The 26,841-nt window shown below is 35.6% G+C and overlaps 1 protein-coding gene across 12 annotated transcripts in view; it reads right to left on the minus strand.

Moving 5' to 3' along the window:
• SSBP2 (single stranded DNA binding protein 2) overlaps positions 1-26,841 on the minus strand; it is a 209,906-nt gene that overhangs the window by 122,786 nt on the left and 60,279 nt on the right. For all 12 annotated transcript variants that reach the window (XM_084881326.1, XM_084881328.1, XM_084881336.1 and 9 more), the window contains exons 3-4: positions 19,883-19,944; positions 11,962-12,046 (exon numbers count right to left, since the gene is read on the minus strand). Coding sequence is in view for 9 of the 12 variants with exons in the window: in XM_084881336.1 (XP_084737462.1) it covers positions 11,962-12,046; positions 19,883-19,944 (147 nt within the window). In the remaining 3 variants the exon portion in view is untranslated. The remainder of the gene's footprint in view (positions 1-11,961; positions 12,047-19,882; positions 19,945-26,841) is intronic.

The following is a 26,841-nucleotide window of genomic DNA, read 5'->3' on the forward strand; positions in this document are numbered from 1 at the left end:
TTTGTGTTGCTTCAGTCCCTTTAAGTTAAGGCTGATAAAATATTTTTTAATAATTTTTTTTTACATTCAATGTTATCTTGTATTCATTTCAGGTGTACAGCATAGTGGTTGGATGACCAACTAATTTACAAAGTGATCCCCCAATATTTCAAGTAGTCACCTGTCACAAATACATAGATATTACAATATTATTGACTACACTCCCTGTACTGACCATTTTGTAACAGGCTGATATAATTCTTTTTATAACTTTAAAGTTTCTCATGTATCAATTTATAAACCAGTCACTCAGGCAAAAGCCCACAGATCTCTTTAAAGTAAGTCCCTCTCTGCCTTGGATTCTCTGGGAGGCTGCTGTGGGGCCAATCCCTGAAGATTCTTAGAAGCCTTTATGCTTAACAGAGAGGAATTAGGGGACATGCCCTGAGTTATTTGGAAGGTTTTTTGCATGTCTGAAAATCTATGAGCCCACCTCACCTCTTTCTAAGGTCGTACAAAAGGTTTTACGGTTAGGCATTCGTTTCATTTTTACTTTGAGACCATATTTTCCTAACTCTACTCTGGACTTATCTTTGTTCTGAGGCCCTTTCTTACTTTGAGAACTCTTTGCAGGCTGAAGAAACTGTCCTGGGCCCTTTACATTTCCTCCAATTACTGCTTGGAAACAATACTCTTTTTCCCCCTCCACTCATCTCTCTCCATCCACATCTCCAGAGATGTGGCTAAAAGAAATAGCCAACAACACTTATACTTTGCCAGACCCATCAGTTCATTAAGTCTCCTTTGCCAGACCCATCAGTTCATTAAGTATATTTTCTATTTCCCATACTACCCTGCATGATAGCTTTGCTAAACCTTCTTTCACTAGATAATAAAGATCATCTTATTTTCAGCCTCAAATAATATTGTCATCACTTTTTAAGCCCTCATCAACAGTACCCATGAATGCCTTCCAGGTTTCATGAACTGTCTTCTTCACCTGCCAGCTTGTCTCATGTATTTTTAGTTTCTGTTACAGCAATACCCCACTTCCAGATATTACATTCTGTTCTGATGAGTTATCTATATATATAAAAGGCTAAGCAATCATCCAACCATCCAACCAGCAGGCAGGTATAATGCACACTGACCACCTTCTTGTTTGTTGTTACATAACAAACCACCCAAACTTAGTAGCAAAAAAAATAACAACCCTTTTATTATGCTTACAGGTTCTGTAATCCAGAACTTTGGCCACTGAATAGTAGAAATGGCTCTTTCTTTAGACTCCATGATATCTGACCTCAGCTGTGAAGACTCGAATAGCTCCAGGTTTCCTTACTGTGTGGCTGGTGCCTGGGCTCAGATGGCTAGAAAGATGAGTGACTGTTGACTTTGGGACTAGATGGTGACTAGGTGTAAAAAGGAAGCCTCCTGAGAAGGAACAGCAAGCATTCTAAAAAACCAAGGCAGAAACTTCAAGGCTTCTTCTGGCCAAGCCTAAGAAACCAAGTAGTGTCACTTTTATTGACTGCAAGCAAGTCATTAAGGTCAGCCCAGGGTCCAGGGAAAGGAAACTGGACTCCATCTCTTGATGGGAGAGTGGCAAGGACACGCCGTGGAAAAGCAGGTGGATATATTGTTGCCGCCATCTTTGGGAAATTAAAATGCCCCAGTGGATATGAAAAGATTGATCAGGTTCAAGAGGAAAATAGCTGAGGCTTCAACTAATGACAACTCTACTGAAGTGATAATAGTTCAAACAATAAAAGTAATACTAAAATAATTTCTCAAAAAAAAAAGTAAAAACTAGAAAAATATGACTATTTGTTATTGGGTTTGCCTTTTATGATAATAAAAACTGAGCCCTGCCCACCATGTGTGTCTCAGTGGTTGACCAAGGGGTCATGAGTTTGATTCCCAGGCAGGGCACATGACCAGGTTGCAGGCTTGGGTACCTGGTGGGAGACGTGCAGGAGGCAGTAGACCGATGTTTCTCTCTCATCAATGTTTCTATCTTTCTATCCTTCTCCTTCCCTCTCCCTGTAAAATAAATCAACAAAACATATTTAAAAACAAAAAAACTGAGCCCTTACTGTTTTTTTTTTATTAGTTAAATTTTATATTTCTACTCCATTATACTATCATTTGGGGGGGAAATATACATAAGGGTCTGAAGGTACTTCTGAAGAGCTTATTGTACCAAACAATTTACACAAATAAAATTTGAACCTGATAATGAAAACATGTGTATATCATCATTCAAAATAATTTACCACATTGCACAGGAAGGAAAAATGTTATATTAAACAATAGCATATTCTTTACTTCTCTGCACATCAAATTCCTTATCTCTCTCTATAAAAGCCTAATATGCAAATTGTCCCCTCAGGAGTTCAACCGGAGACCAGGAATTTGATAGCTCACTATGACATGAGCTGACCACCAGGGGAAGGCATGGAACGAAGGAAGACCCTGGCTGGCAGCCAGAAGACCTCAATCAGCGCTGACCACCAGCCAGAACTAGGGATCCTACCTGTGCACAAATTTCCAGGCCACTACCAGCAGTCTAGTATAATAAGTAATTTGGACCAAATAAGCAGTTTTAAAACTTTTTATTTACCATATTTGGACTGTTTTAGATTCTGAGGCTGTAAATATGCAAAACAAATATTTTTTAGAAAACAGTTGCTTATTCAAAAGTTTTACCTACCACCCTTGAAAAGGAAGTTCTTTAAAATCTCCCATAGCTTCAATCAAATCAACTTGTACACAAATGGATTCTCAAAAAAAGAATTAATAAAGAAATGATATAAAAATGATCCTAATTATGGCTACCAAAATCTCTTCCCTCATGATATCTTGCATAGAATTATAGTTGTTAGTAGTTGGAACATTTTCTTTAAAAATCCAGATATTTTAACAATATATCATAGACATTTTATTTTTTTCTAATGTGTATAAATTACAGCGTTTATTCACTTGTTTAGAGACACAAGGTTTAACCTGGTGTATCTAGAAGAAACAAATTTTTTTAAAAATTTACTTATTGTTGAGAGTATTACAAATGCCACCCCTGGCCCCCCGCCATTAACTCCTTCAACCCCAATCCCATCTGCTCCCCAGGCTTCCACCTCACTATTGTCTGAGTTCATGGGTTATGCATGTATGCATACAAATTCTTTCGTTAATCTCTTCCTGCACCCCCTTCCCTCTGAAATAAGTATAACATACATTTTCTAAACATACATCTTTATTGATTTCAGAAAGGAAAGGAGGGAGAGAGAGAGATAGAACCATCAATGATGAGAGAGAATCATGGATAGGCTACCTCCTGCATGCCCTACCCTGGGGATTGAGCCCACAACCCCAGCATGTGCCCTAACCAGGAATTGAATTGTGACCTCCTGGTTCATACGTCAATGCTCAACCACTGAACCATGCTGGCTGAGCACATACATTTAAAAGTCAGGTTTTAGTTTGAAAATAAAAACCTTAAATCCACATTTAACCTATCTGTACTTTCTTTTTCAAGAGATTCTAAGACTTTCCTCGTAGAGAGTTCAAAGGCTCAGAAGTTCGCAGCTGAGCTTTGAGAACTGACACTATCTGACTTCTGCTATGGCTGGCTGCGAATAATTCCTTGTATTACAGTTGTAGTCCTTTGTAGGTTTAAACCCAGAAGCCAGGGGGAAATATCAGGCCAACTAATGTGAAAAAAACACACAAACTTAATACTCAAAATAAATGCAATGAAGTTTAGAGACATTTCACAAAGTCTGAAAACATAGAATGGATTCTTATTAGTACAAAAGAGTGTCACGTCATTAGAGCCCTATCCATTATTTGTAGGACAAGTAATTATCATTTAAACTCCTAACATATAGTCTGTTAAGACACAGTACTTAGAATTGTGAGGCATTTATTTATTTTAAAAAGAGGTATGGACCCCTGACCTCAGTACCAATGCTCACCGAAACCAGAAAACAACAATAATTTAAAATGTGGATTGGTGTTAAGTAAAACCGAAGTTTTGCCAATATTTTTAGTTTCTTTACTTCAAATCAAAGGAAAAGGAAATAAAAACAAGACAGAGACTTTCACTTTTTTTTAAGCTGTCCAAAAACACAATAATTTTCTTTCTTTACTTACATTGATTCTTGAATTGTGGATACATGGTTTGCAAATATTTTCTCCCATTCCATGAGTGCTCTTGCTTTTATTTATTTATTTATTTATTTATTTATTTTTCTTTTCCTTCACCATTTATCCCCCCTGTACCCTCTTCCAGCTCCATTCACCCTCTCCTGAGCACTAAAATGCAATCATTTTAAATGAGGTTGTATAATACATAAAAAGTAAACAAAGTGGCTATAGAAATATGACTTCAAATCTAAGGTACTTAGATATTTTTTCCTTTAAAAAATCTCCAGAATAACTTACTTTGACTTTTTCATTTATGATTTTCATCTCTAAAAAAATTAGAAATGCATGCTATTTTTGAAAGTATCATATTGTGTGTGTGTGTGTGTGTGTGTTTTTTAATGCTCTGATGCTATGGGCAACATAGTCATAGGTAGTGTAACATTAACATAAAAAATAGTAATAAGTCTTTCCATAGTCATCTTTTCACATCACCAGAAATTCTATTTTAATAAAAATGAATACATCAGTGTGGGTAAAGGGGCTTAGGATGACATTCTTTTAAAATAAATACTTTGAAACAATATATTTTCACATTGAAATAAACTATTAAAGTCATCCCTGTTCTGTTTCTTTTGTCTCTTTTCATTTATGTTTTATGATTTTACAATGTCTACATAATGCTTATATTATGCTAAAAATATTTTAAGTAAAGCAGAAATCTTCCACAATGCTTTACACTGTCCTTGATTCTCTTCCTTTATTCGTGTCGGCCAGGGAATGACTGAAATAACATATTGCCCTACAGGAAATCTCAGGATCAACAGAAATAGGAAAAATAGCAGAGAATCATTAGCAATACTTAGTTGCCACCCAGAAACAATCCTAGCAAACCAATGGCATGCTGGGAGTAGAGACACACAGACACCGCAGAGTAAGTGATGAATATTTGTCAAACCAACCACAGCTAGTCCCAAAACAAAATAAATATACAACTTACCATATCCTAGAAAGAATATTGGGAAGTTTGTAAGATTTATATATGGCAAAGGAAACTTAGCTGGAAATGAAAACAAGAATACTAATAATATAACAGATAAAAGAATAGGCAAAAAAATGAATCTCATGTACCTGTTGTGGTGAACAACTTATATATTGACTGATAAATATTAATATATAACTACAATTGTTTTTATCATCTTAATGAATTTTAAGTGTAACTTCACTTGTTCTTATCCTATTAAAATCTCTGGTATACATGGATTGTTTAGGAGAATTATGGTACAATTTTATACCATTCATCTATTTAAGCACTTACTAAGGCCACTATATGCCAAAATCTATATACTTATGAAAAGGTATGTGTACTTACTCTTTCCATATGTATAAATTTTCACTGCTCTTGCAATATAATACTATACTACCTCTCTCTACATGTGTTCCTATTTGATATTTCAACCGTCTTGAGAAAGCTCTCTCTTGCTACAATAGATGGCAAGCCCGGAGGAAAGGGACTCTATCTCTTTTGCTCACTGCTACATTCCCTAGTGCCATGCCTCCTGAGGTATAAAGCCTGTGAACCTGCTTTGATTCACTTGCTTTGTCTTTACGAGTTGCTGTCTTATCTTAATTTGTTTTGAAATACAAAGTGAGTAAAAGTAGCATGAAATGACCTTCCCACAACTACATATTCAGTTATATTAAGATAAGAAATGACAATTTATTAGATTATGTTTTATTTAATCATTCATTTATGCAAATATGTCTCCCAATGTGACTGGCACATCTCACATCAGGTACCATGTTGGGCACCAGGAATGAAAAAGACAAAGCCCATTCCCTGAGGAAACTCACAGATTATTAGAGAAAATATCTGGTGACAAACATCTAATCACAGGGACATTAAGGAGGAGCACAAAGGATGTTGCAGGATCACAGCAAAGAATGCACCTAAGTCTCTGCAATCGTTTCTAGAGAAGTATTTTTCTAAAAAATATATGATTATCTGTAAAAAAAAAATCTTCTTGAGGGGTGCATAAAAGCATTCGTCTCCTATTATTTTCTGTGTATATTATCACATGTTTATATATCATTTTTAAAAACTATCCCATTACTATAAGCCTATAACCTAATCCTTTCTAAATGTTATAAACAATCTATTTGGCAAGAATACAAAAATTAGCCACATGTAACCAACAATTATGGTTTAAACCTATCACTTTACTTAAATATTTCAAAGATCTGAAACATTACCAATTTCCCTGACTACTGCATTCTCATAATATTTATTAACCATCTATTATTTGACAGACCCCAGAGAAGAACAAATATAATTCTCTGCTTCTCACTATTATAATGTGATTTCATTACCATTACACTAGAGCAATAATATATTTTGACTCTGTCTTTGCTTTAGGACCATTAGGGAATCTTCCATTCATATCAGAGATCTAAAATTATAATCACTGTATGTTTTTCATTAAAAATTTGGTAGCATATATTTATATGTTTCCTACATATTTTTAAATGAATGGAATAAAAATGAAATTGTTAAATAAAACAACTCAATGTTAAGCGGTAGCAGTAAACATAATTTAATTCCACATAAAGGCAATGACTGCAATTTCAGAGTGAAATAAAAATACGACAATGGGAAGAAAAGATAGTACAACGAACTTTACATGTTAATAGGTATTATATTTAATCACTTGAAATAATGGTTTACTTTTTACTTATAATACTGTAATAGATAACAACAAGTTTATATTGTTGTTATCTATTCATCGATACCTCGGATGAATTTGGTTTACCCTCAGAATAAAAATAATAGGGCCAATCTAGATAGCTCCCAGCTATGTGGCAAAATAATTGTTCTATAATAAAGTCTCTATATTCCCTTTCAAAGTAAATTCCTAATTATTAAATCTTTTGCCAAGATTTCTGGTTTTACTCCCCTCTGGAAAAGGGGGGTAAGAGACATACTGTACAGAATCTGTAATAACAGAGAAGAAACAAACAGATTTGTTTGGAGATCATCCAAGTTTCCTGCCATCAGTTCTCTAGGATGAACCACTAGGATGCCTGGAAACACATTAAAAACCACCGTGCATATTCTGCTTCTAAAGGTAATCATCTTCCCTGTGTTCTGAAACTCATTATTTTAAAAATTAAAAAAAATATAGAAAACCACACAAAATAAATGTATGGCACTGCGACATTCTATAAAACAAACACTTGGTTATTATAAAGTAACCACCATAGCAGCCAGGAAGAATAGAGCCCTGCCAACCTTCTCAGAAGCCCTTTCTTTCCATGAGCCCCACTCCTAACCTCTGCCTACCTCCAAGCAACCATTATCTTGACTTGTATAATAATAATTGCCTTGTGTTTTCTATAGCACTGTCATCCAAAAGTGCATTCTTACCCACTATTAACTGTTCATCTCTACATGCACTATTAATTTACATATAGCACTGCATACATTTGTTAAATACTATTTAAGTGAACATATTTTACAATATAAATGCAAGAAGATCAAAGTTTTACCCATCTTAAATGTTTTATACTTTTCTCATAGACAAGATGATTTTCAAGGAAAAGGATATTAACACTGCATCTGTAACTATTTGGCAAATCTATAATAATAAAAGGGTAATATGCTAATTAGACTGGATGGAAGCTGGGCTGCAAGGGAAGCCAGAGGGAAATCCGGTGCTTGTAGCTAGGGGAAGGAAGACCTACTTTTGCACAAATTTTGTGCATCGGGCATCTAGTGAAATAATAAAGTAACAAAAATCCATTATAAAGAAGCAATGCTCAGAAAACAAATCAAAAAAATTTTTTTTCTAAAAACCGACAGCCAGAAATTTTTCTGGGATAATTATCCAAAAAGGATTATTAAATTATAGAATGACTCAAAATTATAAATATATTCAATTTTTATATATCTCTTTTAATATGTGCACATACAAAAAAAAAGTCTTTCATGAGAAATGCTGAATGACTATACACAGAACATGGTGGTATGAAAACATTTTACTAAGTATTTCATTTTCTAATTTCAGAAGAGAAATTGGAAGTCAACAAAAGGTAAATTTTAATCTGCTTTAAAGTAACTTTCCTGAATATAAATTAATATTAACTATAAATATTTGAAAAACACAAAAATACTGGTTATATATTGACAGAAATAATGCATAATGTCAATATCAAAAGACAATCCCTTTAACAGTTGAACTTACTTTTTATTACGAGGGTTATTCATTATTTATTTCATTATACCTCCACTATTTCTTCAAAAAACAATAGTTTATCTTTCATTATCCATTAAATCTTATAAATAAAGACTATAAAATAACAAGACTACTTTTTAAACATAGCATAATTTATACATGCAAGTATTTTTTTTTTTTACTTTAAAGATACAGTTAATGAAAAAAATATTTTTCAGTAGGCTTCCTTGAAAACTTCCTTGAAATTCATTCAGTATACATACTAATTACTATTATAGAAATGTTTCCCAATGGACTCTAATACAGGAATATAATGTTCTAGAATTTTACCAAAATCTTACTGTGTTCCTATTTCTCCTTTTCTTTCCTGAGTCCTCACACTTCTATATCTACATGTTAAAAATGAGTTATATTGATAATTTTCAGAAATTATCTATTAAGAATTCAGAAAATCCAACTCATGAAAATTGCCATAAAAGTGTGCTTTAGAAGACAAATGTATTTTAAAAAATCCAACCGTAATAAAAATTATGCAAGTCAAACTCTATCTTTTTACCAAACTCCACTAAAAAAAAATTTTTGGAGATGTATTACAAGTGAAAATAAATTGGCTTAAAAGTATAATAAAATGCTATCTAAGAATAAATTAAATCTTTTCAAATTAATATTTAAGATAAAATTATAAAAATCTGATAAAGCATGTGTTAATAGCCTGTTTCCCTGAAAATAAGACAGTGTCTTATATTAATTTTTTCTCCCAAAGTTGCGCTAGGTCTTATTTTCAGGGGATGTCCTATCTTTTCATGCGCTAGGTCTTATTTTCGGAGGATGTCTTATTTTCGGGGAAACACAGTATTAATAATAAATTAAAGAATACTGACCTTTTTTAAAACTACATATTTTTAGGCCAAATTACGTGATAAGAAGTTGTTCTTCCTTTAAAATCTACTCTAATTTCATTCCTACTTCTGGTCAATGCTCATTTCAAAAACTTGAAATAATGAAGTGGGTTTCTAAAGCTAATAAGTATGAATACTCTCTGAAATATTGAAAATGCCTTAAAAATGCAAAATGATTATGATAATGATGATGATGGCAATGACAATATCAGTGATGATTTACATAATGCTTCTAAGGAAGAGATGCTAAATTAATTCTATAGTCCCTGTAAGATTTCCATGATGAACAGCAGGGTGCATCTTTCTATACAATTGAATTTTGAAAGAGTACTGAGATAGCTAATTTCTTAAAATGTAGATGCACAGCCTGGCTGGTGTTGCTCAGTGGTTGAGTGTCATCCCATGCACCAGGAGGTTATGGCTCAATTCCAGGTCAGGGCACAATGCCTCAGTTGCAGGTTCAATCCCCAGTAGGGGGCCTGCAGAGGCAGCTGATCAATGAATCTCTCGTCATTATGTTTCTATCTCTCTCTCCCTTTCCTTTCCTCTCTGCAATCAATAAGAAATATATATTTTAAAAATATATAGATCCACAAATATTTGTCCTTTAGAGTAGAACACTGGTAGTCAGGGAATGGCGTGTGTGCTTTGCTTGATTTTTCTTTTCTTTTTCTTTTTTTTTTTCTTTTTTTAAAAATATATTTTATTGATTTTTCACAGAGACGAAGAGAGAGGGATAGAGAGTTAGAAACATCGATGAGAGAGAATCATCGATCAGCTGCCTCTTGCACACCCCCCACTGGGGATGTGCCCGCAACCAAGGTACATGCCCTTGACCAGAATCGAACCCAGGACCCTTCAGTCCCCAGGCCGACGCTCTATCCACTGAGCCAAACCGGTCCCGGCTGATTTTTTTTTTTCTACTTAAAAAAATGCAGCCTCTAATAAAAATAATTCCATCTAGTTGTCAAAATTGGTGGTTATTTAAAAAAACTTTTCCCACCATAGGCAGGCCAAATCTAGGCATGTCTTTCCTTGTGTAAGAGAGAGATGAGACCAAGTTCCCTCCTCTAGCCAGGTTCCTGATACTCCTCCTGGTTGGCTCTCTGCTTTACTCCTGCCCATCAGCCAAAAGTAAAAAAAAAGGAAAACGAGGTAGTTCTGATAGTGTATCCTGGGCCCTGTGTATCTGCCTTTCTCTCCTTTTTCTTTATATGCAGTAGCAAATTCCATTCATCTTGTCCTGGAGAACTATGGTTTAATACATTGCAAGCTTAGTTATTTAAAATAATTCATATCTGATTAGGTAATCATGAGCAGTCACACTTAAATCAGTTTGGTAAATGTTTCAAGAATTACACAGTCCCTGCCAGGTGCCAAGGATTTTCACTTCTCTTAGGTCTGCCTGCTCTTTGTTGTGTTATTTCTGGGGTTATCATTCTGCTGGCTATTTCTACTCTTCATTCTAATGCTGAAGTATTTCCTTTGAAAGAACAGGGTCTTTTTCCCTTTTGAGCCCTGGTTCTGGTTTTTAAGGCAACTTATCCACTAATGCTTCCCTTCTACCAACTAAACTAGCATTCCCCTGGCTAAGCTTTAGATACTTACTATCAGATACTTCCTCAGGCTGAAGCCCCCAACTCCATTTCCTCCAAACCACAGAAACTGGGTTTCCTTAGTCCCCAGCTCCATCTTTCCTCTTACAGTCAGTTCTATGAACACAGTTATTTTCCAGCCCCTTTACAATACCGTCTCTTCACTATTAAATGCGTTTTTTCCCTTGGGAAAATCTTCTTGTTTCTTCATCTCTCTCTCTCTTTTTTTAAACAATTATTCTCCCCTATACCATTAACTCTCTAAAATCACATCTGCAACCTGGCTGGTGTGCCTCATGGCTGAGTCTCGACCTAGGAACCAAGGGGTCAATGGTTTGATTCCTGGTCAAGATACCTGATCAAGGTTTCTCTCTCATCCATATTTCTATCTGTCTATCCCTCTACCTTCCTCTCTCTCTCTCTGAAAAAAAAAATCAATAAAAATAAAAATATTTTTTAAAAAGCACATCTGTGATTTAGTTCTTCTAAAAATGTCTTAATATACTAGTACATCACTCAGCAAAGGACAGACCACTGCCCTTCTTTAAAAATCTTTTATAAAAATCACATTTTCATTTTGCACAGAATTCTTTGCTCTCTTATCTTGTATTTCCTTTAATTCACATAAATTTTACTTGTGGAACTGAATTCAGTGACAGGGATATTTAGCCTTATGGCTGCAATTACTCTTATTTTCATATTCTTGAGGCACTTCAAACTCTCATGATATGTAATAAAAATTAGCAAAAAAGAGAAGAATATTTCTATATATAGTTAAAATCCTATGTGCAATATCACTTACATCATTCTTATGACTTTGTGAGATAAATAATTACTTACTCAATTCTTATATCACATGTCAGTCATGCTTAAGATAAGAAATATCCTTAATGGTGTGGAGTTAGGACTCTCTCTTACCTTGAGCTTCTTCAATAAGACTCAAAACCCACTTGTGACTTAGTTTGTAAGTTATGAGCTTATTTTTCATAAAAAATACAGCAACAACAATGTTTTAAGCACCAAAAGAAAAGAATAGATGGCCCAATGCATTTTCAAGAGCAGCAGTAACAAAGAAAACTGATGAAGTATCAGTAAAATTATATATGAACTTACATAATCGTGGAAGGCTTTTGCTTCACTTGAATGTTCACATGTTTCCCGTCTTTCTGGAGCTGCACAGTAGAGATCCCAAAATACACTACAAAAGTAATTACGGTAACATTAAGAAAATCATACCAAATGAGAGATAACCATGCAAAAATAGAAGACATATTATTTTTATATAAATGTGTTATGTTCAGAAGAAATATTTCTTTCAAAGACTTAAATTCAGACAAAAATATTCATGCAGTGATAGGGTATAATGTAGCTATTGTTCAGAAATGCTAATATGATATTTCTAAAAGGATAAAATAATTTTTTGAAAATTTGAAATTGTCTTTCTTGTTTGTAAACATGGCAGACATGATTGAAACAATTATAATAATTTTCACATTTTCCCATGAAAAATTAAAACAGTAAAAAAAAATCCTAATTTAATCACTAAAGGATAAAGTGATTCATTAATTTTTTTCAAGATAATTTTGTTCTACAACTCACAAGCCAATACCCTAACCATTAAATCACATTGGTCAAACAAATACTTTTTTAAAAAATATATAAATGTCCTCTTGTTTTCCCTTGCAATTAATTACCAAAATAGGTTATTAATTTTGAAAATTAAAAAAAAAAATCTCACTATTCAAGAATAATGAGAAAAAGCAAGAGGAAATTGGTTGGGAAAAAATAATTATACTACTTACTCTGGTCATCTTCCATCTATAAAATTAACTATGAGCATGAGCAAGGAATTCCAAAATCAGGAAAGCAAATGTCTAAAAGTATTACTGGCGATTAGCCAGCCCTGCTAATTACTAGCTCAAATTGCTTAAACAAATTGGAAACATAATCTCCTCCTTTATAAAATGGAGTTGTTTAGAAAATTAAATTATAAGACATAAGCACAGTATCTAATTCATATAATATCAATGCTATATCAAAACTTATAGGATGCAGCAAAAGCAGTGCTAAGTGGAAAAATTAAAGCTATAAATACTTACATTTAAAAACAGAATGATCTTAAATCAACAACATAACTTTAAAACTTAGGGAACTAGAAAGGAACAAATTAAACCAAAAAGCAAACAGAAGGATATAATAAAGATTAGAGTAGTGATCAATGAAATAGAGACTAGAAAAACAATAGAAAAAATTATTGAAAACAAAAGTTAGTTCTTTGAAAAAAATCAACAAACTTGACAAACCTTTACCTAGATGGACTAAGAAAAATAAAAGATTTGCCCTAGCCGGTTTGTCTCAGTGGCTAGAGCATGGGCCTGTGGATTAACGGATCCTGGGTTCAATTCCAGTCAAGAGCATATACCTTGGCTGCAGGCTCGATCCCTGGTCAGGGTGCATTTGGGAGACAACCAATTGATGTGTCTCTCTCACACTGATATTTGTCTCTCTGTCTCTCCCTCTCCCTCTCCCGCTCTCTAAAAATCAATAGAAAAATATCCCTAGGTGAGGAGTAACCAAAAAAAAAATTTTTTTAAGATTCAAATTACTAAAGAACTGTTAGAACTAATAAATAAATTATTATCTACCAAAAAACTGTTAGAACTAATAAATAAATTCAGTAAAGTTGAAAAATATAAAAATCAATATAGTAAAACTGTTTAGTTTCTATACAATAACAATAAATTATCAGAAAGAGAAATTAAGATATAGAATTGTATCAAAAAGAATAAAATACCTAGGAATAAACTTAATCACAGCAGTGAAGGTCTATCCACTGAATACTATAAGACTCTGATAAAAGAAATCAAAGAAGATACAAATGGAAAGATATTCCATGCCATGGATCAGAGGAATTAATGTTGTTAAGATTTCATACTACCCAAAGCAATCTACAGATTCAATGCAATCCTATCCAAATCCTAATGGCATTTTTCACAAGAAACAACAACAACTCTAAAATGTGTATGGAACCACAAAAGACTCTGAGTAGTCAGAGCAATCTTGAGCAAGGAGAACAAAGCTGGAGGCATCACACTTCCTGATTTCAAACTATTTTACAAAGCTATAGTAATCAATAAACACTGAATTCTTTTCTCTACAATCTGAGATGTTGGAGGCTAAGATGATTTTCAGTTCCTCAAATCCTTACAGTTATTAAGCTTGAAACCAAACTATTATTCTTGAAATGTGGTGAATTCATCATCATGAACAACACTTTAGATTTACAGTCCCTATATTCTTAAGTAGAAACAAGTGAAAAATCTGTATTTTACAAATGAAAAAAAGAGAACCAAACTTGAAAAATATAAAAATATTTGTTCTTGTAGTATTAAAATTTTCCCCACACAAATCAAAAGGAAGCACAAGATTCCCAAGTTGAGAATTCTTATCCAAAAACTGTTTTCCTTCTATCCCGAGGATGTGAGAGAAATGACTTAGCTATTTATCAGTATCTCCTGGGAACACAGGGAGCAAAATGGTTGTCAGGGAAGTCTACAAGGTGAATAAACACACCAGATATGTCCCAGAAGATGGGAAGCTAACTCAATTATATAACCTATATGCCACTGGCCAGGTTCAGGACTATCTGAAAATAAACATTGACAGAAGTAGAAAAACCTTTGGGGAAAACATTTTTTTTCTGAGGAACAAGCCATGTTATTATAAATTCAAGTCTCTTAATAACTAAATAAGTTATTTCTCTTTGGCCCCAAATTATATGCTCAATGAATAAATTACCCATTCCTAAGATTAAGGAGGGTTTTTCATAAAATATACATGTACCTGCTCATCACCTTAGACCTTCCACATACATGGACTTGTCTGATTCCTTAGCGTTACTTAATACTTTTTAAATGAAGGCATCAAATTTTGCCGCACTATCACAAAATTCTCACAATACTTCTGAGTTAGTAATAAATTCATATTTTAATGTATCAAAATAGCTTGTATTAATAAGTGTGTGCTAAATTCAAGCATCACATACTAACTACTACATATTCAGCACTTAATCTGCCTATTGTTATTCCCATTTTATGGATGAGGAAACTGAGGCTTAGTAAGGCTAAATAACTTGCTTAAGCCTCACAGTTAATGGAAGAGCTCTGTTTAAACTTTTTAATTCTCACATTATTTTGCCTCTCATGTGAATACGGTATTAAGAGTTCTTATTTTGAGATGCCTTATGCTGATTATGGGCAGGTTTATAAAGCTCTGGCAGTCTACGCAGTGTCAGTTCTCATGAAAACCTGGTAGGTACCTGTCCTAGACAAGACAGCAAGCACTCTGCTATCCTACTTTCGACCCTTGCCCTCGAACTCATTTCCTGAGTAGCCTATGGCAACCATCCCTTCATGCTATCAGTCGCTGCCAATGATCCATGGATGCCCCAATATAGACTAGACTTAGAAGAGACAACTTTCCTGAGTCCCATTTATATCTACTGTCTGGAATTAGTCGCTCATGATGCTCAAAGGGGAACTGTAATTAATTTCTTATTAATAGTGGGCACTAAATTCTGTTCTGTATTTAAGAAATAATATCTGTTGCAGAGACAAATACTGGCTAAAGTTCTAATTCTAAATCTGACCCTGAGGAAATAGTTTTGTATCTTAGTTTTCTTTATGTGAAAAGAGAAATATGTTATGCATTTTGCAGGTTTTTGCATAGACACAAAGAAATGGTATATGCAAAAGTACTTTTATAGGTAGTACTAGAGACCTAGTGCACAACATTTGTGCACTTGCGGGGGGGGGGGGGGGGGGCGGCGCAGAGTCTAGGGAGGGTCCCTCAGACTGGCCTGAGCCCTTTTGCAGTCCGGGAGCCCTCAGGGGATGCCAGCTTAAGCGGGCAGTTGGACATCCTTAGTGCTGCCGCCTCTGCAGCAGTCAGTGGCTCCCGCCACCACTTCCGCACCAGCCTTCAGCCCAGCTTGTGGCTGAGCGGCTCTCCCCTGTGGGAGCAGACTGACCACCAGGGAGCAGCTCCTGCATTGAGCGTCTGTCCCCTGGTGGTCAGTGTGCATCATAGCGACCGGTTATTCTGCCGTTGGATTGAATTGCACATCACTCTTTTATTATATAGGATGGCTAAGAAAAAGTTTCTTATTAATTGAGTAAATTTTTCTTCAATTTACTTTTAATCCTTTGCATTCAGTGAAGATTCCATCAGTTCTGTTAGTCTTCTCCCCAGCATGCTTTGCTCCGTGTTCCACGTCTTCCCCAGACACATTTTCCTTTTCCTCCACAGCCTGACCACCTCTGCGCTTTGCTTTCACTTTCGCTACCACTTCTTTATTCCCTTCTCATCATGACTATACCCCTTCTATCCTAGCTGTCACCTACATTGTCTTATATTGCTCTTAGTTTAACTTAATTCAGATAAATAATTAGCTATGTGATACTTATTACAAGCCAGAGATACACAAGATGAGTAAGAACCAGCTGACAAGTATAAATGTTATACCATTCTAGTGAGCCAGTTGACTAATTTAAATGCTGTTGTTTTTATATAGATATTTGGTTATTCTTAGCTATTCCTGATATCACCCATCACATCCTATAATGTTAAGAGTGCTAACATACTGCAGGATGTGACCTCCTAGAGCCAGGTAAAAAGACTGAATTCTCATAATAATCTTAGTTTATTAGTTTATTTTCCTGCAATGTAATATATTTAATTTCAGGATATGGATACATTGGCCCAACGTTATTTCAAAAGGTGTTTTATATCTATAATTAAGTAAAAATGAGACATAATTTAAGCCATTAAGGCTTTAAATACCAAGTTTGTTTAAGTTACATAAATTGGAAAGGGGAAGTTCCTTGGCATTTCTTTTTCAGAAATTCATTAAAGAGTTGGGAGCTTTTATTAAAGTGTGCAGACAAGACGTAAGTTTTCAAAGGGGATCTGACTAAGGTAATGGTAATGAACATGGGAGGCATGAGAAATAGTACAGCAATGGGCATTGAGCAAACTGAGAAGAAGAAAAAATAGTGATAATGGAAATCACATCAGAAACAAGACAAAACAGTTCCAGAAAGCAAAATCACACACTCTGTCCCCTCCTCCTCTCTCAGGCCGTTGCCTCTCCTCTCTCCTGTACTCTAGTCTGCATTTTTGTGCATGTGTATTTCTCTCTACACATCTTCAACCTCTCCCCCTGTTCCCGCAATCTATATACACGCTCAAAGCTAGTCTATTTTAAAATCCAAAGTGTTAGGTCATGTTCTATTGTTAATCCTGAAACAGCTACACATGCCACCATACACGTCAGCTACTCTCAGCAACCCTCCAGCTCCACACGTGCACGGCAGCAGCCTTCTTAATTTCCCTTTCACCATTCCACTGAAACCGCTCTCCCAAGACCACCACACCCGATCAGAAACAGCTTTGGGTCTGTTTACTTACTTCCCGATCAGAAACAGCTTTGGGTCTGTTTACTTACACTTACTACAGGATTTAATCTTTCTTTCTAATTCCTGGTTCCCATACATTTCTCTCTCCCAATTACCCTCCTTCCTCTCCAGTCATTTTCCTTTGAGGATTCTCTTCATCCATCCACACTAAAATGTTGACTTTCCCCAGGGTTCCAACCCTAGACCCTGCTCTTATGTGTTACACTGGGCGGTTGCAGTATGGTCAATGCTGATCATTCTCAAGCCATGAGGGACCTGTCTCAGAGCCACAGGCCCAGATCTCTGATGTTGTATAGGGCATCTCTATCAGAATTTCTCACAGGAACCTTGGAATTTAGCCTCTCCCAGTTAAATCATGGTCTTTTCTAAACCCCATTCCTCTCTCTATACTCCTCATTCCGTCAACGGCATCCCTGCTCATCCCCCCATCCAAATCTAGAACCTGAGAACCTCCTCCTTCACCTCTAACTATTGTACTCGGTGTTCACTATCCGGGATCCATCACCTAATCACCTTAAAACTGGACAATTACATTGCCTGAAAACTCGAATCTACCTTTGTTCTCAATCCTTTGAATCCATCTCTATGTTGATGCCAAGGGAGTGTCTAAATCTAATCGTGTTATGTACCTTGTTTAAAATATTTGAGCTTTATTCCAAAACCCTCGATGTACTCCTGGACTTTGTAATCTTGCTCCTGTCTTTGTCTCCAGCCTTATATTCTATCACTTCATAGTAGTGCACCTACAATTCAACTGGTCCAAGCTACCTGTCACTCCTTGATTGCATGGTCATCCCTTTCAAGACCTCATACTAACTATTCCTCTGCCAAAATACCCTTCATTCACCAGCTCTCAGCTCAACTCAGATCCACTTTCTCCACTCAGGCTTTTCTAGTTCTCCCTAGCTAACGTGGGTATTCCTCCTGCACTGCTATTATAAGCAGCACATATCTCACTTACAATGCTATTGACTGTATTTCAGAGCGGCTCCTCCAGATAGCTAAGACCAAAAAAGCTAAAGTCTGACAGAAGCAAAAAGCCAAAGGATTCAGTGAGCTACTATCAACCCTCTACAGTGTGAGACTAGGATAAATTCATGAGAAAGGGAGTAAAAGGGAAATACATGCAACAATAGAATTAATCCTATAATGGAAAACCTCACTTTGTTAGCCCACTAATCCAATAGGGACAGACATCTAACTGGTTTCGTATGCCACTTTGTACACCTATAATTGGAAACATTCAAAAGGCAAGGGTGAAGAGACTCAATTACATTCAACAAACAGTTAAGTATTTACATTCTAGGTCTAGGAATTATGAACAGGTATTACATAAAATGAAAAGTGGACTTTTATAATACTATATATTACAAGACATTGGTCTCATGACCCAGGAAAGCAGCACAATGATAGTGCTTAACTGCAATGAACCGTTGTTCCAAATACAGAACAGCTCTGAACCAAAGGTCTGCACCTGTTCCTGCCACACACACACGAGACAAACAAGGGAAACCCACAACCACAACTGACCAAGTGTGGTTCCATTCACTACGGAACTTCTAGGAAGGCATGTTTTCAGGAGAGACGTGAAAAAGATGATGGCATTTAATAACGTACCAAGGAAACCATGTGCAGAGCACTAGAAGAGGCCTTTAGTTTCTTCTTTTAAATATGCTGCCGAGAGATGAGCATATAAGACTCTGAACAGGAAATGCTTCTAATTGAAGAAATGAGAAAAAATGGAAGGAAAAAAAAAAAAAAGCCTAGCTGGTTTATGCAAATACCTGCAGTACCTACTGATTGCTGTTGCAGAAAGGTGCTGCAATGAAATCTGTAAGTTCTGATATCAACTGGGCCTTCAATACAGCCTGACAATCTTTTCGTGTGTTCCTGATCAGTTCTTTATCTCTAAGTCTATATAGAATTATCTTAATTTTTTTTTTTTACTATCCTTCCCTCTCCTCAAAACTCACCATCACCACCACCACCATCAGTATCTTCAGGTTTAAATGAGGTCATGAGGGTGGGGCCCTCATGATGGAATTAGAGCCATTATTAAAAGAGAAGCCAGATAGCTAGATAGCTAGCACCAATGTGTCCCCCATCCCCGTCTAGAGTACATGAGAACACATAAGAAGGCAGCCATCTACAAGCCAGGAAGAGATTTCTCACCAAAAACAAACCATACTATTAGCAGCTCGGTCTTGGACGTCTAGCCTCCAGAATTGTGAGAAAATAAATTTCAGTTGTTTAAGCCACTCAGTTTATAGTATTTTATTACGGCAGCCCAAACTGACTAATACAGAATCATACTTACAGTTGGAGATTTCACATACTGGCCCCAATTCCAGCTTGATTCAATAGTAATATCTTTAAGTTAAGTAACACTAATGCTGGTTTTGAGTTTGGTGTTTAATTTTTTTTTTAAATATTATCTTTCAGAAATAATTATAGAAAATGAGAAAGAACAAACGAGAAGCCTGGAATCCCAAACAGCTCTAGTGCAGGCATCCTGAAATGTATGGCCAATCTGGTAAAAATGAAATAAGGATACTTACCACCACCAAGAATGTAAGAATCCAGGTGGCTCGCCCAGCGTGATGTTTTTTTCCCATCTTATCTAAAAGGAATAAAAGAGACATTAAATACTTTTCAACTAACACTCTCTCCACACCTTTTACAAAGCAGGATTTTTCCATTTAAAATATTAAGGTAACATATAAGATTTCAATCAGTTTCATAGTATTCTTTACTCAAGTTTTACAAGTACTAATTTTATGGAATAATTTGTTGACTGCATAGTCTGTGAAAGAAGATGCCACCATTATTTTTTCTGAATTTGCTCCTCACTGTGCCAGAATTCCAGAAGGTATTTCAGCATGTTAAGGCACTTCAAAACCAAAGGTATTACCAACATGAAAATCAGTTATCACCACTAACTCAGAAATTTGCAAGAGATTGGGCTTAATATGTACACACTCTAAATTACGCCTTAAGGATTGAATTTTTGAATAAGAAGGCATATGTCTTCCCTAAAATAAGAGTTTTTACAAAAATGCTGATATTATCCTTCCAATTGCTTATACTCAGATGAGTCTAAGTCCACTATAAAAAAAATTTTAAACTATGGCAATTAACCCCCCCAAAATTAAAAGTCGTAAATATTGTTTACAAATTAAATTTAGAAATTGGAAAGCAGGGCGAGTATTTATACAGTGTCTTTTCTAAGCACTGGATATCAGTAAACACAAATGGTAAAAATCTTCCCATTCAGAGTTTCCACTTTAGTTAAGAAGACAGACCATAAACAAAGAACCCCTCCCCCAAAAAAGATTGTACCTACTTATATTAGAAGTAGAAGGTGACAAATGTTACAAAAGAAAATAAAGCAGTGAAGGGAGGATAAAGAGAGCAGGAAAACAGTAAGAAGTGGCTTATAATTTAAAAAGTTGATCCAAACTCAAACACAATCTTATGTATTTGCCTTAGTTTTTTTTAGTTTAAGTAACTAAAAATTATTTAACAACACTCAATTAACAAAATATGTCCATGGGCCCTTAATATTACTAGGAAGAAAACAACTATAATTATACAGCCAAGGATTCCTTTCTACCACCTACGATGGAAGATATTAAGATTTCTTATAGCAAAGGGATTTTTAAAAAAAGTTTTTGAATAGGAACTCAGAAGGGGGCCTTAAATGTAAAAAAAAAAAAAAAAAAAAAAAAAAAAAAAAAAAAAAAAAAAAAGAAAGAAAGAAAAATGGGGGGGGGGGGGATGAGGAAGGGAAAAAAAAAACTAAGGAAGAGATGGAAAAACTTAAAAGCAATTAAAATAACTGAAACTCGCCGGCACCGGTTTGGCTCAGTGGATAGAGTGTCGGCCTGTGGACTGAAAAGTCCCGGGTTCGATTCCGGTCAGGGCATGTACCTTGGTTGCGAGCACATCCCCAGTAGGGGGTGTGCAAGAGGCAGCTGGTCGATGTTTCTCTCTCATCGATGTTTCTAACTCTCTATCCCTCTCTCTTCCTCTCTGTGAAAAAATCAATAAAATATATTTAAAAAAAAAATAAAATAAAATAAAAAAAATAAAATAAAATAAAATAACTGAAACTGGCTGCATTTATTAGAGTTCTAAAGAATGCAACATGTAAACCGATGGGAATCTTAAAATAGACAAATAATTTCCTCTCAAAAACACAAAGAGAAAATTTCTAAAGATTAGAAAAGTATACATGTGATAGCCATTTTAAAAATAGAGCTAAAAGGAGAAACTCTAGGAATTCATGAACTTGAGTTTATAAAGACTAAATAAGAATAAATCAGAATGTGTTATAGTCAATGTACCGTATTTTCCGGCGTATAAGACGACCCCCTAATTTTACAGTTAAAACATAGGTTTAGGCCTATATTCGCTGTATAAGACTACCCCCCACTTCCGAGGCAACACCAGTTCTTTTTTTAATAGACCGCCTCTCTGATTCTGGCCAATCTGAGCAGGCTTTTTACTAGAACACAGTGTAGCTTCGGGTACCGAACATGTATAATTTGCATGCATAAAAAGCCTGCTTGGATTGGCTGAGTTAGAGAGGTGGTCCGAGCAGCTTTGCAGTGATTGGTGAGGGATCGAGTTGGAAAATTCGTTTAGCGGCATATCAAGACGTTTTTCGGGATATACTCGGCGTATAAGACGACCCTCGATTTCCGGTTGACTTTTTTCCATTTCAAAAAATATGGTAAGCGAGATCCTTTCATTCTCCTAAGTAGTAACCAATAATTTTTATATTTATGCTACTTTTTATCTGATAATTTCCAATGATCCATAATACATCTCCTTGGTTCATGAAAAAATAAGAAATAGTACTTAATGAGTCTTCTGAGGTGCACAACTGTGATGGACTACTAAAGTTGTAATTTAATCAAAAGCCTGTATCTCATCTTTCACTTTTTTCTGAAACCATTTTTGCACTAGTTGGTGTCTTCTTACAGATGTGCCCCAAACACACTAATCATCCTAATCCCTCGAATTATCCTAATCACTTAAACAACAAGTTTTTCAAAGTAGCATCTTTACATTTCATCTCAGTTTTTCTTGACTTTACATATTGTGACTGTTAAAGTACACAGTACTATCCTCAGTTACAAGGAGAACGTGCAGTGACTTATGGAAGCGTTAAGGTGGCATGACCAGGTCCCAATGCCACACTGTGCTGGGGGTGGGCTTAGATTCAGTCTGAGCCCCACTACAGCACACCTCCCTCCTGCACTTACACAATGCCCACAGTCAATCACCAGCTTCCTCGGGACATAAAGCACTCAGGAAAATACCTATATGATTTAGGTTTGATACGGTCTTTCATCAGAGGAAGTCTAAAGGGAACGCATTTGTATTTTAAACAGTATTACATCTTACTATTCCTCAGAGAAACTAAAAATGGTTCACATATATCATGTTTTCATCCTCATAATATTCTTCACTATATAATGAGTGAAGTTCATCTTTCTCACTTTGAATTGCAAAGCTGTGGCAGAAGCAGCCAAAACTTTGGTCCATCATATTAAATTTAACACAAAAGCTATCCTTTTATAGTTAAGGAATAAACAATAAATGCTTTGGGTATTTCCAAAGGAGAGGATTCTACATAGGAATATGTTTCCATAGTGAATGGGTTTCATTTGTTTGTTTGTTTGTTTTTGGTCTCTAAACTAAGTAATACTCAAGGTATTACTTTTTTAGAGAAAGAATGAAATTATAGGAACACAGAACCCTGATCTATAGAAAACCAAGGCACATTCATTGATTGAGTACTGTTAGGAAAAAACTGAAAAACATTCACCAGAAGTGAATAAAAATCAATTTTGATACATACTACACAGCAGTGTGGAATCATTAAAAAGAATAAAATATACCTACATAGAAAAAGGATCATGCTATATCGGTTTTCAAGTTGGAAGTTTGGAAGGTTGGAGAAAAATATACCTAATATAAATTTTTTTCTGTTAAAAAAAAAGAGTGTGTATATATATATATAAGTACATTGGATGCATTCATATATAAAAAAATCACACCAAACTTACAACTATGATTTCTAGAAAAGAATAAAAGGCTTTCACTTAAAATTATATTCATCTATATAGTTCAATTTTTTTAGCTAAGATGCATTAATGTGGATGGGGTTGAGGAAATGGCCAGAAAATACCTCTAAATATCAATAGTCATTTTAGAAACAATTCTGCTATTTATAAAGAGGCACTGTCTGTTGTACTGTTTCATGGGCTTCAGGCTTATTTAAGTGTTTGAGTGGCAGCTATCAATTTCTCTCAAATTCCAGCCTCAAAGTATTCTAGGGCTTTTTTTATTTTTTATTTAATCATTCACTTCTCTTCCTTCCATATTTGCCCAGCTAAAAGTTATATTCTCCTATAACTTGTAGGTAAATCTCTAAGCCCATTCCCACTGCTATATTTTGATTTGAAGGTCTCATCGCCGATTAAGCTATGTCTGTATCATATGATCTAGTCTTTTTAGCATTTCTATATAACTGCAAAACCAAACACTGAATCATCTGGGTAGAGGAAAGACATGCCATGTGCTTTATAAATAATAATTACAAATTACAAATGTATATACTATCTAATATAGCAATTCTTCTTCTAGTAATTTGTCCTATATATATATTGTCATTTGTGTAAATACATGCACACAAACTCACACACACACTGTCTGTAATTGCAAAAAACTGGAAATAACTTAAATGTTCATAAGTAGAGGGCTGGTGAAATACATCATGGCACATTTCATAGAATAATATCCTATAACCACAAAAAGACAATTATGAAGTTTCACAAACCAACATAAAATGACTGAAATCTAACAAGTGAAACAAAAATCAAAGCACAGAATAGTGTTTGAAATAAACTAACATTCATATAAAATAAGAAAAAAAATGATAAACATACAGGGACACTCACATGAGCATACACACACACATCTTCTTAACTTTTCATCATTATTTGCTTTCAGTCACTCACCTATTACCTCTCAGCCCCACACCCACCCTTCTCTACTCCATTCTACACTGGTGCTAGGATTCTGAAACTGACATTTCCTGGGTTTCTTGCCAGCTGGTTTCCTGTTAGGTTCTGCCATCAGGAGACACTTGCAGGGGATCAAAAGGCAGGAGGAAGAGAAGCTTCCTGCCCTCGGCCCCCCAGATGAAGCGGTTGCTGGCTGTAGCAGCAGCAGCAGCAGCAGCAGCCGCTGGGGTGGGCCCTTCTGGAGGTCAGCAGCACCTTTCTGGCGGTTCTGGTCTTGTCAGTGAGGGACCTCTTAGGGTGATGTAGACCGCTTCCAAGAGCATCGCCAACTGCACAGCAGCGGGTTTGAAACACACAGGACCCAAATTCTCAGAATATTCCTGAGTCCTTTCATATTTTTGAAAACAAAAAAATCAATACCATAAAAGAATAAAGCTAGTTCCTGTGTTAAGAGCTTGTATACCTATGTATACATTTGTTCCTGGACAAAATTCCTGAGACTTAATTTAGATATAACCTGCTGTTCCCAACAATTTTCTAAAAACTTCCATGTATAGAAGTATGGGTGCATCTATACACTAAACTAAATGTGTAAAAAAAAAATTTTTTTTTGCATTTTAATTCAAAAAATTAAAATAGATATATAACAGGAAGAAAAATCTGTCTCTACTCAGAAGCTAGTAGTCCAAAACTGTGATGTTTAATGATCCTCAGTGACCATGATGTAGCTTTTTAAATTTCAAAATAAGTTAATTGACTATTCCTCAATTGCAGTAGCCACTTTTCAAATGCTCAATAGTCACGTGTGGCTAGTAGAAAACTTACTAGACAGCACAGATTAGAGACCATGTCCATAACCACATAAATTTGTATTATTGAATAGTGCTGTTTTACTTTAGAAGGAAGTAAAAGTCATCTTAAGGAGAAGTATCTTTTATTGAAAAAGCTCCTCGATAAATTCTTTCAATTTTTGTTTTTATTTTTTGACCTAGAGAGGCAGAAGCTCCCTAGGAATGGTTTGAAAGTAGAGAATAAATAGTCAATATTCTACATAATAAAATGACAAGAATTTAGGAGATTGCTAATTCTCTCTCAGGAAGAAGTTGGGGAGGGGGGTGTGGGAAGATTCCGGAAAGGAGAAAATGGGAGAAGTTTTGAAGAGCCAATATGATGGAAGGCAAACAGAGCCCTCAGACCAGAGCTAGTGAGGAAGTCCCAGTGACAAAGAGACCAAAGAACTTAAGAATAATTATGTCTAATATTTTAGTTAATGTTGCTGTCTGTACTATACAATGCTTAATATTCAATTTTCTTCCAACCTTCAGTAAGAATCTTTTATACACAAGAGCAATGAGTTAGTGGAGCTTTGAGGCTGTAAGGAAATAGAAAACTTCAGGCAAAGAAAAGATACCAGCCATAAGAAGGAGAAGCAATGGGGAAGTAACACTTAGTAGGAGTAAGAAATTATAGCAAGAGAACTCAAAGCCCCTCCCCTGGCAAGGCCCCAAAACATTAGAGAGGACTTGAGACAGGGGTCTTCAAACTACGGCCCGCGGGCCACATGCGGCCCGCAGAGGAGTCTGATCCGGCCCGCCAGGTTTTTTGGGCAGTGAGCGCAGCTGAGGTGTTACAGTAGGAATTAGTAGTTCATATAGTCCGGCCCTCAAGCTCTCTGAGGGACCGTGATCTGGCCCCCACTTTAAAAAGTTTGAGGACCCCTGATTGAGAGAACCCATAATAGTAGGGATTAGAGCTGGAGCCATGTTGATAGAAGAAGTAACCTCAGAGGTAGGAGGAATGTGGGCTGTCCAAATGACAAGACCACACACACACACACACACACACACACACACACACACACACACAGAAAAGAATTGGCAAGAACTTTAGAAATAACACTGTGAAAACTTAGTATATGGTAGGCCTTTCTAAGCACTTTATATGCGTATACTAACTCATTAAACCTAAGCACAACTTTTAAACTGTTATTATGATTATCTTTTTTTAAATATATTTTTATTGATTTCAGAGAGGAAGGGAGAGGGAGAGATAGAAACATCAATGATGAGAGAGAATCATCGATCAGCTGCCTCCTGCACTCCCTACAATCCAGGAATGTGCCCCGACTTTGTAGATAGACACTCAACCACTAAGACATTCTGGCTGGGCTCAAAGCCTTCTAATTAATAATTTAACAAGTTAAGACATACTAAACTTCTGTTTTGATTTGAATTAACTTTGAAATCAAAGTTTTATTACAATGAATGTATTCCATCTATGGTAAAACAACTGACTTATATGCTGTGAGAAAACTCCTCAAATTCCTTAATTGCAAAGAGGCCCTAATAGTTCATATTTACTAATTAATTAGATCAAAGATTGTGGGGCTGTGAATGTTTGTTTGCTTGTGCGTTTGTTTGGAAAACAAGTGAATCTCAAGAAGACTGTACCTCAGATGGGGCACTCTAAAGGGGGTGCTG

This window comes from Pipistrellus hanaki, assembly GCF_964339955.1.
Source record: "Pipistrellus hanaki genome assembly, chromosome: 4".
In the NCBI taxonomy this organism is placed as follows: Eukaryota; Metazoa; Chordata; class Mammalia; order Chiroptera; family Vespertilionidae; genus Pipistrellus; species Pipistrellus hanaki.